Source organism: Columba livia, chromosome 18, assembly GCF_036013475.1.
Source record: "Columba livia isolate bColLiv1 breed racing homer chromosome 18, bColLiv1.pat.W.v2, whole genome shotgun sequence".
NCBI lineage: Eukaryota > Metazoa > Chordata > Aves > Columbiformes > Columbidae > Columba > Columba livia.
In genome coordinates, this window is record NC_088619.1 from 5,884,243 (window position 1) to 5,898,846 (window position 14,604).

Sequence of the window (14,604 nt, forward strand, 5' to 3'; positions counted from 1 at the left end):
GGGAGCGGCCTGAAACCTGCGGGCGGGGAGGTGAAGCGGAGAAATACACTGAACAGCAGAGCACGTTTACTGCTCAGCGCGTTCTTTATTTTATCGGCGCTGGGGATCACAGAATCACACACAATCACAGAACGGACTGGGTTGGAAAAGACCTCAGAGGTCATCGAGACGAACCCTTGGTCCAACTCCAGTCCATTGACTAGATCATGGCACTAAGTGCCATGTCCAATCTCAGTTGAAAAACCTCCAGGGACGGCGAGTTTTTAAACTGAGATTGGACATGGCACTTAGTGCCACGATCTAGATCATCCTCCATCTAGACCATCCTCCGTAAGCGCTGGGTGCTCTTGCGTTGCTTCTAATTCCATAATTATTATATATGCATTACAATTTTTGAAAATTTTTTACATACGTCTGTACTAAGAAATAATTGGTGATGTTAGTTATAATTGTTTAGCTTCTTACTTACAATTCATCTATTAATTATTAGTTCATTATAAGCGAAGCACTCTGCTTCTAAACAACGTGTTACTGAGGTTTCTGTCTCGCTCTTGTCGTGTAGAAGAGTCTAAAACTTGAAAAATATCCCCTCATTTTGCAGGTAGTCAGAAAGCATTTACCACGTCAATTGTTTCATGAGGGATATGGCTTTTATAACTGAGTCAAAGTGTATGCTAATTTAGCAGCTTTTCTTTATGCACGTGGGTGTGCAAAAGGGGGTCAGCTGGGGTGCCGGCTCCTCACCGCTGGTGCTTACGTGTGGCTGTGACCGTTCCCTCCGCAGTGCCAAGAAGAGCAGGGCCCGGCAGGACTGGCCATGGAGGTGGCTCAAGGCCGCGCTCCTCGTCTCCTTGGTCGTTGCTGGGGGTTTCCTGAGCTGGCGCTGCCTGCAGAATGAGGACGGGGTGACGGAGGTGCTGGCCCGTCATGGGGACAACCTGCGGGACACGTTCATCGAGGTCCCCTGCTCTGAGGACTACGACAGCCACAAGAGATTCGAAGGTATTTGGGGAGGGTTGTCCAAAGCGGGGTGAAGCAGTTTTCGGAGGACCCCGACTGCTCTGTTTAACGAAACATGCACTATGTAACTCCTGTTCTTCCACCAAACACCTGGTCACTGTGTGTATTGTTTAAATCCTCAAACATTCATGCCCCTTGGGCCAGTGCAGAAGTAGTTGCACCTGAGAGGTTTTGCTGTCGTTCCTACACAATTCTCTTATGAAACTGCTTTGGTTAGGCCGTGAGAAATAAACCTTCTGCTAAATCTATTTCTAGTGTCTTTTCATACTCTGATTCTTGTAATAGGATTGTGGGTTAGTTAGTTACCGGTAAGTACCATTCAGAGTAAGGAATGGAACTGATTTAGGATATTGTCTGTGCTGCTGGCATGTGGTAAAGGCACAAATGCCAGCTTCTGATGTGCTGCTTTTGAGATGTGCGTGTGCTGGCAGCTTTTAATGCAGCCTGCAAAGCTCTTCTCCTCTGTCTTTGCCTTCCAGCTGAGCCTGTTTTCTGTCAAATTGGTATTTGTTTCCCCTGGCATTATTTATTTGCAGTGTTGATGTTGGATCTACTTGAGCAAAGGAAGCTTTTCACCTTCTCTGATGAAGAACGGTAAGAGTCACACTTGCAGTTTGCGTACATGAGCTATGCTGGTGTTCTCTTTCAGATCTGCAAAGTGTGTCTGATGAATGTTTTGAGCTGGTACTGCTGCCGGAGAGCAGCTCTGCTCTTGCCTTTTGTCAGCCTACCTGTAGGTAGAGCTGTATTGCATCAAAATTTTTTTTTTAAATTTGTTTTTAGTTAAATCTGTTTTCTTATCAGCTTCATTATGTGTCTGACAAAAGACTTGCTGATACAAAGCTGGAGGAAGCTGCTTGGAGCTGAGGAAGAATGATGGTGACCAAAGGGTGGAGAACCTGCCTTATGATGGAGACTGGAGGAGTTGGGTCTTTGTTCCCTGGAGAAGGGAAGGCTTGGGGGGATGATGCCACATTATTACAATATTAAAGGGCAGCTACCAAGTAGATAGAGGCCCTTTCTTCACAAGGAGCCACATGGAGAAGATGAGGGGCAATGGGTACAAGTTGCACCGGGCAAGGTTTCGTCTTGATGTAGGAAAGAAGTTTTTTACAGAGAGAATCACTGGAACAGGCCCCCCAGGGATGTAGCAGAGCCTCTGTGACTGGAGGATTTCAAGATGTGGTTGCACAGGGTGTTAGATGATCTTATCCAGGCTTCCTTTCCCATGAAAGGCTGGGCCAGGTGATCTTTTGAGGTACCTTCCTACCTGGGCTGTTGTATGACACCTAAATTTCTTGCAGTGCCAGTGCTGGTAGAAAACGTTTGTCCAACTGCAGCCTGGATGTGGAGGTGACTTCCCCTGTCCTCTTCAGGTGGCTGGTCCTGGTGCTGTTGGTTGAAAGGCTTCGAACAGAAACCAGAAGTTTGTGTAGTCTGTGGTCAGATGGTTTTAAATCCGTGCAGCTATTGTAGCATCTTGATATGGTTTTGGGGGGTTCATCCCAAATGTTACTGAGGCGAAGAAAGCTGCTGTCAGGAAGCTACCAGCAAGGAAGCTTCCTCAGGGCGGGGATTTTCTGGCTGGCACATAAAGACATATGTTCTTTTTTAACTTTTCATAGTTACTACAAGCAAAACCTCTGTGTTCCAGCTTTCTAATTAGGTGTTTACTTGCTGCTGCTTATGTGATTGATTTTGTTTTTAGCAGGTGTTTTTACACGTGTCCCCCTGTACTATGCTTTCAGACAGAGGTCAGTGGTATTAGAAATGTGTGCGCATCTGTTTTGTGAAGTGGTTAATTGCAGTTGTGCTTGGATAATAAACTTTGCTCTTGTTTCTCAACTCCCGTCTCCTGCTCAGCACCGCCAGAGGGTGGTGAAGAGCCGCTGAGCCTTGCTGGCCTGGCAGAGCCGGCTCCTTGCTCAGCCTGGCTGCTACTGGTGGCTTAGGGAGGCAGTAAATGTGGATTATGGTTCTCTGCCGAACTGGATTCAGCGCCGGAACTTGAGTTGCTTCGTTGGAAATAGCTTCCTATCACTCAGTAGCATTTCATTCTGTCTTTACGCTGGCTCGATCTCCACAGCGGCTGGCTCTGTGTCAGGAGGCACATTCCTATCAGCGCTTGGTGCCTGATGCTCAGCTGTGGAGTTTCCACAGCTAAGATGAGCTTTTTATTTACGCACCTGTGCCTGCTTCAAACTGAACTAGTGCCACTCAGCTTCTAGTTTGCTTCAAGTGATACGGTAGCTGCTGTCACAGAGCAGCGGTTTTATTTCAACAGCACTACCTGCCAATAAACATGCTTCATCCAGAAATCAAATGCGTTATTTTTCAGAGGCCAAGCACTTAACTTATTGCATTTGCAGAAGATGTGAGCGCTCAAACCCTGCGGCCAGATCTTTGGCTATTTCTGCTGTCTTGAGAAATGGTGAACTACTTAAAACTCCTGTGTAGTCTCTTCTGTGTGTTGACATGTTATGTCAGTGTACAAAGCATCCATGATCACTGCCCAGGAGACAGCTTCAAGATGCTTTCCAGAGACTGGGTCAGTGGATGTGGAAAGCAGAGAAGCCTGTGAGGAGAAGGGGAAAAGGTCCAGCAGCCACACTGCTGGTGTGGTTGTGGGGATGGCATCTGATAAATCTTTGCCTTGTCTTGCTTTGGGATGGATCGCATTAGGGGAGCATCATGGTGGGGCTTTCATCTCTTGAGAATCATCCCGATCTTGGCAGCACGTGGTTCTTGGCCAAGTACCACTCTAAGTAGAAGACAAAGCTGCACTGTAGGCACTTGGACCCCATGTTCCATCCAGGGGCCACAGGGAGTAGTTGTGTTTTGGAATGTTCCTCTTTTACCTTGATTGGAAAAATACAGTTCTTGGATCCAAAGCCAAGTGCCTTATCTGATGAGTGAATGGGTTTGTGCCTAGTAGGCAGAAATTTGTAGAAGCTACTGAGTACCTGGTGATACTAAACTAAATTTCTCCTGTGTGCAGGTTCTCCAAGCGTGCTTTTAACACTTGAGTGCTCCTGTGCGCTGTGGTCTCGTAGACAAAGACAACACGTTTCTTAATGCTAAAATTGTATTCAAACAAACAGAGTCTTCTGTTTTTTTCTTTAGCTTTCATCCAGTGTTTGTGCCTTACTGTTGGTACTGGGCTGTCTCTTTCTTGGTTTTCTTCCCAGTTTGGAAAAGCTTCTGCTGGTGCCTTCAGGACATGTCCTGACTCCAGTGCTGCCTCCTCCAGTTCTCTGTCAGAGACCCTGGCCATGGAACAGTTGTCCTAGGTAACCCTATAGCTTTGCAAAATCTGGTCCCAGCCTTTCCAAAAGGCTGATACCTGTGCTCTGGTTTGCAGCTAGAAATAGAGAGCACAAAGCTCTTCTGAAATCAGAAATCTTGGTTAGTGTCCTTTTTGCAGAGAGTCGTACAAAGAAAACTCTATTTAGACAGGTTTGTCCTGGAGTATTGAAATTCTCCTTTGAATTTACTCTTCCTCACCACTTCTGTCCTTGAACATCAACTTTCCCTCATCTCTAAGACAATTTCCTTTGCCTTTCAAGCTTTGAAGAGACTTTTTCAATGGCAGAAGCCATTCCCCTTGTCTGTGTTAGCTAGGGAGAGCCTCATGTTTTTCTGTGTTCTGCTTTCTCCCAAACTCATTTTTGTATCAGCCTGTTACCTCAGCCTTTTTTAATCTTGTTTTGTAACGGCAGTATAAAAATGTGTACTGCCAACATCCAAACTTATGCTTCATAAGGTTCCTGGCATCTTTATATGCAACAGAATGCTCAGTACAGTGTGGAGTATATGTTATGTGATTTGTGATTGATGATTATTCTGAAAGTCTTTGAGTGGATCTTATGGTTACTAACTAAATGTCTGGTAAGTTATTTTTTCTCAGTTTGGGAACTCAAATTAGTTGCTCTTTGGCTGGGTTGGTTTTTTTTGCATGTGTCTGAGTTTAAAATTGGGTGCTGGAAGCTGTTACCGCCTCAGCCATCTGTCCCACTCTTTGGGTGAGTGTTTGCGAGCCTGGAGGCAGAGATGGCTCATCCCTGTCAGTTGGCTTCTGAGCCGCTCTTCAGTCTGGCATTCAGAAGTAACCGAAGTTAATCTGCCGCTGCTCAATGTATGATGGAGCTTTACATAAAACGCGTGTGTCTTTGTTAGGGCAGACAAGAAAACTTGTGGTTTGCTGGCTACCACTTGTTACTTTGCAGAACTGCATGGTGATGTTCTCCAAAGGAACACGGCATCTCCAGTGCTTGCGTTTTTATTGCACGATCTGCGGTGTTTGACTTGCACATTGTTGGTTCCTGGAACTGAGATTGAAAAATGCAAGAATTTCCACAAAAACTGCACATAGCTTTTCTAGTTGCAGAGGGGATATTTACAATGTGCCCGAAACATGGCACAGAAGCTCCACCTCTCTCCACTCCCAAATTTGTAATTAAGAATTTTCCACCTATAAACCCCATGTGGGTTATTGTTGTTTTGAATTCTGTACCTTTGGGGCTGGTACTGTACTGCAAAGTGATGTTCTTTAATATGCAAAGCACCTTTGGGTTTTTGCCAGAGTTTTAAACTTTCTTTTGGTGCTTTTAATATACCAAGGCACTACAGCCTCTGCTGAATGGGGTGGTTTGATTCTGCCCGTTTCTTTAGCTCACAGGGTCACAAGAGATAAGTGAGCTGGGGAGCAGTGGTTCTGGCTCCTTGTCGCAGTGCTGGGTTCTGTGCTGGCACTGATAAATGGATGCTCAAGAATGTAATCCCTAGTAGATTTGAGACTGCTGCTTTCCTAGATCATCTTCAAATAACTTACTGTTCGCCTCCAGGAGGCTAAATCTTGAGCCAGCTTCAGTGAATTGGTGCTGGGTCGTCAGTAAATGCAATGAGTTATCTGGGTTGTAATCCAGTTGGTTTGCTGACTTGGATCTGTGTTGGAACAGTCGGCTGCTGTGGGTGCCTTTGACTTCAATTTAAATGTGTTGAACAAGGGGCTGTTCTTCTCCCAAGCAAGGAAGGAATGTCTAGGAGTCAGGGGAATTGCACCAAGCAGCCGTAGCGGTGTAAGTGATGTGACTTAGATGAGTTGAATCTGCAGGAGCAATGGTGACGTTGGCTGGTTTGTCTTCTCTCTGCCAGCGGAGCCAAACACATCAGAATGGAGATGGAACGGCCTTGTAGTTCTGAAACACTGTGAGGTTGCTGTTATCCCTTCTGAATGGTGTGAATCTGAAAGGGGAGTAGAAAAATATCATGGATCTGTTTTGAACTTTTTTGGAAAGGTGACCTTTCCTTATTTCTCTTCCTCCCTGTGTTCCAGGGTGCACTCCCAGGAAGTGTGGCAGAGGTGTGACCGATGCGGTGATCACAAGGGAAGAAGCTGAAAGGATCCGTAGGTAATTTTTCTTTTAGCTCTTTGACCTTTGAGCACTTGATTTAGTGACACTGTGCCAGTGTTTAATGAGCTTTTTGCTGCACCTTAGCTGAAGGAGGGTGGGTTAAACTAGCTAAAACCTTTTTTCCAAAGCCATTTAGTGTTTTTGCTCTAGTGGAGGCAGTTCATTTTCATGTTCTGCCTGGCTTGTGGGGTATGAGAGTTGTAGAGGGGAAAAAAAAAAGGGAAAATTAATTAAATCCTTCTGTTCCATTTGGCCTCTATAAAACCAACAAAACATAAACCTCTTTTCAGCTGAGTCTGTTTCTGGGTAATTGAGCTGGTGCTGACCCTATAGTCCTCTATGAACACAAAGTGCTGAGTTTTAATCAAATAATAGAGGACATTGTCAAATGGTGCAGTTAGAAAAGTTATCAGCCTCTTTGAGTGTGATTTGCATTTGATAATCATGCAAGTGGGGACTATCACTGATGCTCCAGGGGATGGCAGCTGGTGGACGGGCTTGGCTCCCTTCTCGGGCCGGCCACCGATTTCAAATTCAGCCGAGCTGCTGATCTTGATGCAGCGTTTCTGCATTGTACAGGTTTATTTGTACTGCCCCGAAGAATCAACATCTCTGGGGTTTTTATGTTTAATCTTACTTGGCCAGAATGTATTTGAAAGGCAGTGGGTTTTGGGGGTCTTCTGGGGATTTATGGGAGGAGGCTGCAAATTGAAAAGTGTTCTATATTGTAGATACTTTTTCATGACAGGCTGCAAGATTTGTTTCAAATAAATGGCAGCTTCTCTTAACGAGGTTATTTGATGCATCAGATAATACTGAAGAGTTACATGTTGCAAATAATGACATTGAAGGATCCAGTATCAGACTTCAGTTCTCATCTGAGATTGTTGTTTTGCCTGCAGAATAGCAGAGAGGGGACTGTCCTTGGGAGGATCTGATGGAGGGGTGAGCAGTGTCCTGTTACTTTTTACGTTCTTTTACTGCCAAGGCAAGATTATAAATGCATTTTTGGGACTTCTGGAGAGGAGATGGAGAATTTTTTCCTTTCATTCAAACTTGGAAGAAAATTTGTTTGGACAGTTATTTTATCTCCCATTAATACTTCTGCTAGCAGTGTAATTTGTGACTTCTGCAACACAGTTGACACTTTCTGTTATTCAGTTTATAGTTAATTCTAGCGCCTCTCTTGAACTGATTTGTCTTCTCCAGCTGGAAACAGTTACTACAGCAGAACTGCACAAGTTTGACTTCTGAAACTAAGTCACAGTGGTTTACAGCATCTTGTAAAGATTTGCTTTGTGTAGTGATGAAAAATACCATGTAATATCTTAAGCAGATCTTTGAATAATGTTCTTTAAAAATGGAAACAAAACCACTTTGCTTTAACAACCGTGTTGATTTCAATTTCTTCCTCCCCATCTTCATTCTCAGGATGTTTTCGTGTATGAACAGAAACTGTTTCTTGAGTATTTGTAAACACAACCACTTGTTTAGGCCTCTGCTGAATTAGGGCGCATATTAGCAGAAAAGGAGAAAGGTTTCAATGAAAAAATAAGACTTCATTGTCCTTGTGATTGCTGAGGAAGACCTGCAAAAAACCGTAACCTGAGAAACTTAAACAGTGCTGCCTATTTGTGACAATATATTTAAAAGATTTAACACTCTCTGATCTGTTCTGTCAGGATCCCTTGGATTTTTTGCAGTTCTGTGGCTGCATGATTTTCCACTTTGCCCAGATTGCTTTGCCTGGTGGGACCTACAACTTAACTCTTGCCATTAGTGCTGCCAAGTGGGGTTTGTATCCTGTTTTTTGAGGACCTACATCTAATTTGCCATTAGGCTTCCACAGAGGGATTAGAAGGGCAGTGTATAACAGGCAGCCTCATGGATTTGGACCACAGAAAGTTAATGTGCAGCTGGGGGTCAGGAAACTGGGGAAACTGAGGCAGAGAGAGCTTGGAAGAGACAGGAGGGGAGGTGAACTCGCTGCCCAATGCCCAGGGCAGCCCAGGGGTCACTTGGACAACAAGCCAGAGCGTCAGACAAATATAAACTCAGCATCTACGTCATTTTGGAAGCGGCACTGTGGGTGGTTTTTTGAAGGGGAGGGAAACGGGGTGGGGGAAGAAGATTCTATTGTGGCAGTAAAATAAGTCTGTTAAGAAATCTGATGTCCACTGAGAGGTCTGGGCTCTGATCCAACCTGTCTCACATTTCTTATCTGTGAATGTCAGAAAGTTATTGCATTGCTGTAACTCCTTAGGGAAAGGTCCAAGAAGGAAGTTGAGTGGTATTGCATTGAGGTCTTATCCAGAATAGTGGACAAACACTGAAAGATGCTAGAACCACGTGCTGGCCAGTGTTTCTGGGAGATCATGTTTAGGAAAAGCCTTTAATTACAGTCTCTTTAATGCCGCTTTTTCTCCTGTTGTGCCGTTTTCCTCTTTCTTTTTCAATGTGCGTGCTTGTGGGGTGAATCTCTTCCCAGCAGTGCTAGCTTGACTTCAGCAATCACTAAATACTGGTGGGATGTGTGGTGATGTGGAGATGAAACTGTCTGTCTTCATTTGAGCCTTTTTATTGGCTTTTCACATCTCTTACCTTCACAGCATACAAAATGCTTCAAGTCTTCCTCCATCTAGCTACTTTGCCCATATGCCTCTCAAGCCTGTTGGATTAGATTTGCCTTGTTGCTTTAAATTTCTTGGGCTTTAGAATGTTTGGATAATTCTGTCCATTTATGCCTGTTGTTCCAAGACTGATTTTTTTTTTTTCCTTAAAATTCTTAATTCCTTGTTTCTGTTTCATTCTGTTTAATTCTTGCTTTAGCCACTTTGATCTCTCCACTATTCCAAATACCACTTATTCAGATTTCTGCTGGGGTGCAGACTGCATTTTTGCTCTCTCTGATTCCCTCTTGACCCCTTTTTAAGCAACTTCTCTTTCCTGTATGTCATACTCCTTATTTTCAGTTCACAGAAGTGGATTTGTCTGTGCATCTGGATATAATTTAAACACCTAAACGTGCAGTTTGTGGCTGTCAGTTCTCTCCTCTGTTCGTTTGCTGCCCTTTCTGCTTCCTTGGAGGGCTGAAGCATAGCATAACTTGTTTCCTTTCCATCCTTTTTTTGTTGAGAAAGTCCTGGCAAACCCCTGAATTATTGAAGTGTCCCAGGAGTCATGCCCCAGTGGTCATGCTGAGCTTGCTTTCTTATCTCCCTTTGTGATTTTTCCTAGATTTATTTTTGTTTATGCACATGGGAGAGGCCACTGCAGTGTTCTAGTCTAACTTTGAACAGCATCTTTGCCACCAGGGTGCTGCTTTCTGTCAGGGATTGGCTCAAGGAGCATGGACATGAGTCCACCAAGCAACTGTACGAGCAGAGCCCATTTTAGTTGACATAAGTAGGCCTTAGTTAGCTTGTCTATTAGGCCGTGGGAAAGGGGGAACGGAAAAGTACTGACTAAGGCAGGGTCAGGATATCCTTGAAGAGATAAGAGTCAGAAGAATGCGGGATGCGCATAGCTAGCTAAACCCAAGTAGGTGGAGTAAGTAAATGTAACCTTTTAGTGCTTAGCCTATTAGATAGAGACAAGTATGCATAATTACGGTATTTGGTATAAATGCACGCTATCTCGGGCAATAAAGTTGAATCATGCTTTATCACTCACATTGAGTCGGCCTGCATGTTTTCCTCAGCCGCGTACTCCCAGCTTTCCCTTGTACATCTCCAGCTCTGTAGCTGTGAAATAGCTTTGTACTCGGTTCCTTCCCTCGTTCAGAGTGTGAGCTGCATTAGTTCTCTTGATATTTGCCTCAGCTTGGGCTTTTTCTTCTTTCTAAAGATAAAGACCTTTCTCTTTCTTCCCTACCTAATATTTTCTTGCATGCTACCTTTGCATTACCACTTTAGTCATGGCTCATTCATTCACATCTTTGCGACTGCCGTCATGTCTCCGGTGTAAATGAAACGACTCTTTACTGCTGGATCTATTGACATGTATTTAGAAGCCGCAGAGAAGAAACGCCTTGATGCGGCCAGCCAGCGGTGTTCTGGTTCCGGCAAAACTGGCGGGAGCAGCCACCCAGAGCTCCGTTTGCAGGGGATTAGATTCCTTAATCACTGGGAGGACTGATCGATCTGTGTAGCTGTGATGCCAAACAAGGGTTTCTGATACGGGCTCACGGACCTGCGTATAGAACAGTGGTTCTGCAACCATATCCCTCCGTGTTCTGCTTTCAGCCCTCCCAGCTAAATTCTGAAGTCTTCCAAACGCTGTCAGCTCTGCATCTTCCAGAGAGCACATAACACTTGTCCCATCTTATACCTCTACTGCAGGCTGCATGGTTTTATTTCTTCATAATTAGCCTCCTGATGGCACTTAGGAACTTGTACTTGTGAGGGGTGAAAGACATTGTTGGCTGTGTGTCCTCCATTTACTTACAGCTGTGTGTTGCTGTGATTATCTGGACTCGACTCCAGTGAAACAAAGAAATAAACTTAAGAGTAAAATCAATTCTGCTGTTAGGCAGCATTCTTTATTTTATCAGCACTGGGGATCATCCTCCATAAGCGCTCCAATGACTGGATGCTCATGTTGCTTATAGTCACACAATTATTGCATATTCGTTCCAATTTTTGGAAAATTTTAACATACAATATACTAAGAAATAATTGCCAAATCATAAGATTAGTATGAAGTTAGTTATAATTGATTAGTTTCTTACTTACAATACATCTATTAATTACTAGTCAAATATAAGCTCTGCTCCTACACAATGTGTTACTGAGTCTGTCTCGCTCTTGTCATGCAGAAGGATCTAAAACTTGAAAAGTAGCGTCTCATTTTGCAGGTGGTTAGAAAGCATTTATCGTGTCAACTGGTTAATGTTGGGTGCGTCTTCTATAACCGAATCACGCTATATATTAATTTAGCAGCTTCTCTTCACTGTCAGCTGCTCTACAGGCGAGTAGAAGTAAGTTTTTTGTCTTTTTTCTCTTTTGGGTGGTGTGTCTGCTTGCTTTCTGTAGAAGTAATGCTTAAAACTTTGTAAGAGGCAGAGGAAGAAGGTGGAATTGTTGAAGTGAGTGTATATTTTAAAGGTTGGAAATTCCTTTTAGCGAGGATGGTAGGCAGGGCCTGTTGTGCTTTGCAAGACGGGAAGTGGATCCTTTTGGCATACGCTGAACATCGGTGGTTATTTGTGTGCTTTTTGAATCCATTTAGCAGTGAGAAGGTGGAGAACTTGGGACTAATAATATTGATGATCCAAAAGAACGTAGATTGGTCCTCTTTTTTCTTTAAAGGAAGCTCGATTTCCTCTCTGTACAAGTTCTATAAACCACAGTATTGGGGTCATTGTGTGAAACAGGCTCTCAGCGATAGGTGTGTGTTTGCAGTGTTCCTGCCCTCTCTATCAGGGGACACCGCCCAGTCCCAGGCTGTGATCAGCGCTGGCCGCGGAGCAGCGGTGTTGACACAGGCTTCCACAAGGTTTTCTTCTCAGCGTAGGAAACCATGCCGAAAATGCTTAATGTTCTGAAAGGGCAGAGGCCAAAATAAACGTTTCAGTTTGTTTCCAAGGTGGTTGTTAAACAAATAGCTCTGTGCTCCTATGTAATCAAGTCCCCGTCTATGTTTGGCGTTCAGTTGTTTTCCTCTGTCTGGAACAACCCTGAAGAATATTCTTTCTTTTTCAGACTTTCAGTCTTCATCTGGCTTTTCTAGGCTTTATATTGTAGCTATTTTTTCAGCTCTCAATACCTACAGTCCTTGGGGGTGGCTTTTATTGATTTGTTGGGTCATTTTGCATCTTCCCAACTATCATCATCAGGTGCTGGAAGAGTGAGAAGAAATGTGTATGTTTGGAAAGCACGTTGAAAGCATTTGAAAGACAATTGGTTTTTGAATTAAATCTGTCTTTTCAGATGTGTCCTGCTACTTCTCCTTATAATCTATTTTAGCATGATCACAAGCATTTTTGAAGCTACACGGGAGCAGTTTTACTTTTAGCTGTAGCTTGGGTTATTATACAGAACCAGAAACTGATAAATGAAAATAATTTGCTTCTGAAGCTTGAGTAAACCTTATTCTGAGAGCTGTTTTTCCATGAGCATGAGATTATTTGTTTCCATAAGTCCTATGAAGCTTTCGGAGAACTTCTGTGGGAAGGAGAGGTCTGAAAGAGGCCTGATAGCATGAGAGCAAATGGCCTCAAGTTGCGCCAGGGGAGGTTGAGGTTGGATCTGGGGAACAATTTCTTCCCCAAAGGGCTGTTGGGCATTGGAACAGGCTGCCCAGGGCAGTGCTGGAGTCACCATCCCTGGAGGGTTGGACAGACAGAGATGAGGTTCTCAGGGACATGGGGCAGTGTTCCATGGTTGGGCTCAGTGATCCTGAGTGTCTCTTCCAACCAAAATGATTCTGTGAAAAGCTCATGTTATGTCCACTTGAATAGCTTGTTGCTTTATCTGTTTGTGAAGCTTAGTTCAGGGATCGATTTAGGCAGGTTTACTGAAAGATGGTTGTTCCTCTCCTTTCTAAAAGGAGACTGTAGTGGAGTTCCCCGCCTTCAGCCCTGAAGCTCAGAGCAGCGGAGGCTGCAGCAGTTTTCTTTTGCCAAGAGCTTGTCCCGTGTGTCGTCCTCCGCCGTGATGGAGAGGAGGAGGGAGGAAGGTGCTTTGGGCTGGGGTGAAGGTGAGGCTGGGTTGCCAGCCTGGCGCTGCAGCTGGGTCACATCTGTGCGCTCAGGATTTGCTGCTGCTGTGTTTGGGTAAAGGTACAAAGTGGCTTCAAACAGCTCTGTTCCAACCATGCCCAGAAATTCTTCTTGCTGGTAAGATGGAAGTTATCATTCTTTCCAGGCAGCTCACCTAGTGGTTTTATTGTTGTCTGGATTTTGCTAGAATAATGTGAATGGTATGTGGCACATCAAGAAACGCCAGATTGCCTGGATATTGAATATCAAAAATGTCAGTATTCTGGTGCTGGTCAGGTTAATTAACTGTTGCTCCTTGATGTTTCTAGTATAAAAAAAAAGGCTGCTATTAAGCAGACAAATTTTGAAATATCTTTTAACCGATTCACAACAAACGTGTATTTTGTGGACAGCAAGAGACTTACAAAAGCATACTCTATTCAATTTAGAGAAATAATTTAGAGTCCTGAGAGGTAGCTCTTTATCCTGGCAAATGTGAGTACTAATCTTTTCAGGTTGGTCTGGAGCTGGGCAGAAGTCTTTGGTTTGAATCAGATGAAGAAATGGATTGCATTTTCATATGTGAAAACTTTTTACTCTTCGGTTTTCTTTTACAGCGGTTTAGAAATTGGGGAAAAGAAAGTTTGGCTCTAGTAAGCCTTAGAATTAGAATTGTTCTTTTAAACAGACTTTTATGGCCGTATTAAATATGAGAAGCATACAGGAACTTGTGGGGAAGGAGAAGTTTTAATAACAAATGTTGGGCAAGATAAACATTAGTGCTGCTACTTGAGCGTTTCACAAATATTGGAAAATGTTGTTATCTTAGTGTGGAAGGGAAACGTCTTCAAGAAGGGATCAGGAGCACAGTGTCTTACCCCAATGTGTGGAGGAAGATTCTGGCAATTCTGTACGTCAGATCTGAATCCCGGGAACAGCAGCCTTGTGCTTTATTCATATACCTTCATCTCTTGTGCACCTACACAGCAAACTCAGAGGGGCTTGTAGTTATAAATTAAGCATTAGGATTGTGAACCCAGTTGCTAGAAACTAATATTTTTCTTTGGGAGGCTGTGGAAAGTGAGACATGACTTGGGACAGCTATTAAAGGTCATAGTTAATAATGATAAAACCTTTTCATGCTCTTTTTCCTACTGTTTTTGTTTCCTTTCCCAGGCATCAATTTTGGACTTGCACTCGGGAGCTCTGTCGCTGGGGAAGCATTTTGTCAATCTGTACAGGTAACATGGGATGGGGTGTTGCTGCCGCTCGTTGTCCTGCACTTTGGTGCTCGTCGCCTCTTCAGATTGCTCAGACCCTGTGGTTAGTGGTGACGAACTGCACAAGCTGGACGGATTCACCACGGTTTCCACAACCAGTTAAAAAGCTTTTGTGGCATGAAAATGGGTCCTTTGTCGAACTGGGCTCTTTGAAAGCTGCCATTACCTTTTATTTTAAGAGTTCTTCTTG

At 43.9% G+C, this 14,604-nt stretch overlaps 1 protein-coding gene across 5 annotated transcripts in view; it reads left to right on the plus strand.

Annotated features, from left to right (window-relative positions):
- Nucleotides 1-14,604, plus strand: part of OGFOD3 (2-oxoglutarate and iron dependent oxygenase domain containing 3) — a 39,262-nt gene that overhangs the window by 296 nt on the left and 24,362 nt on the right. For all 5 annotated transcript variants that reach the window (XM_065034628.1, XM_065034629.1, XM_065034630.1 and 2 more), the window contains exons 2-5: nt 785-1,002; nt 6,356-6,431; nt 7,337-7,379; nt 14,311-14,375. In XM_065034628.1, coding sequence (XP_064890700.1) covers nt 785-1,002; nt 6,356-6,431; nt 7,337-7,379; nt 14,311-14,375 — 402 coding nt within the window. The remainder of the gene's footprint in view (nt 1-784; nt 1,003-6,355; nt 6,432-7,336; nt 7,380-14,310; nt 14,376-14,604) is intronic.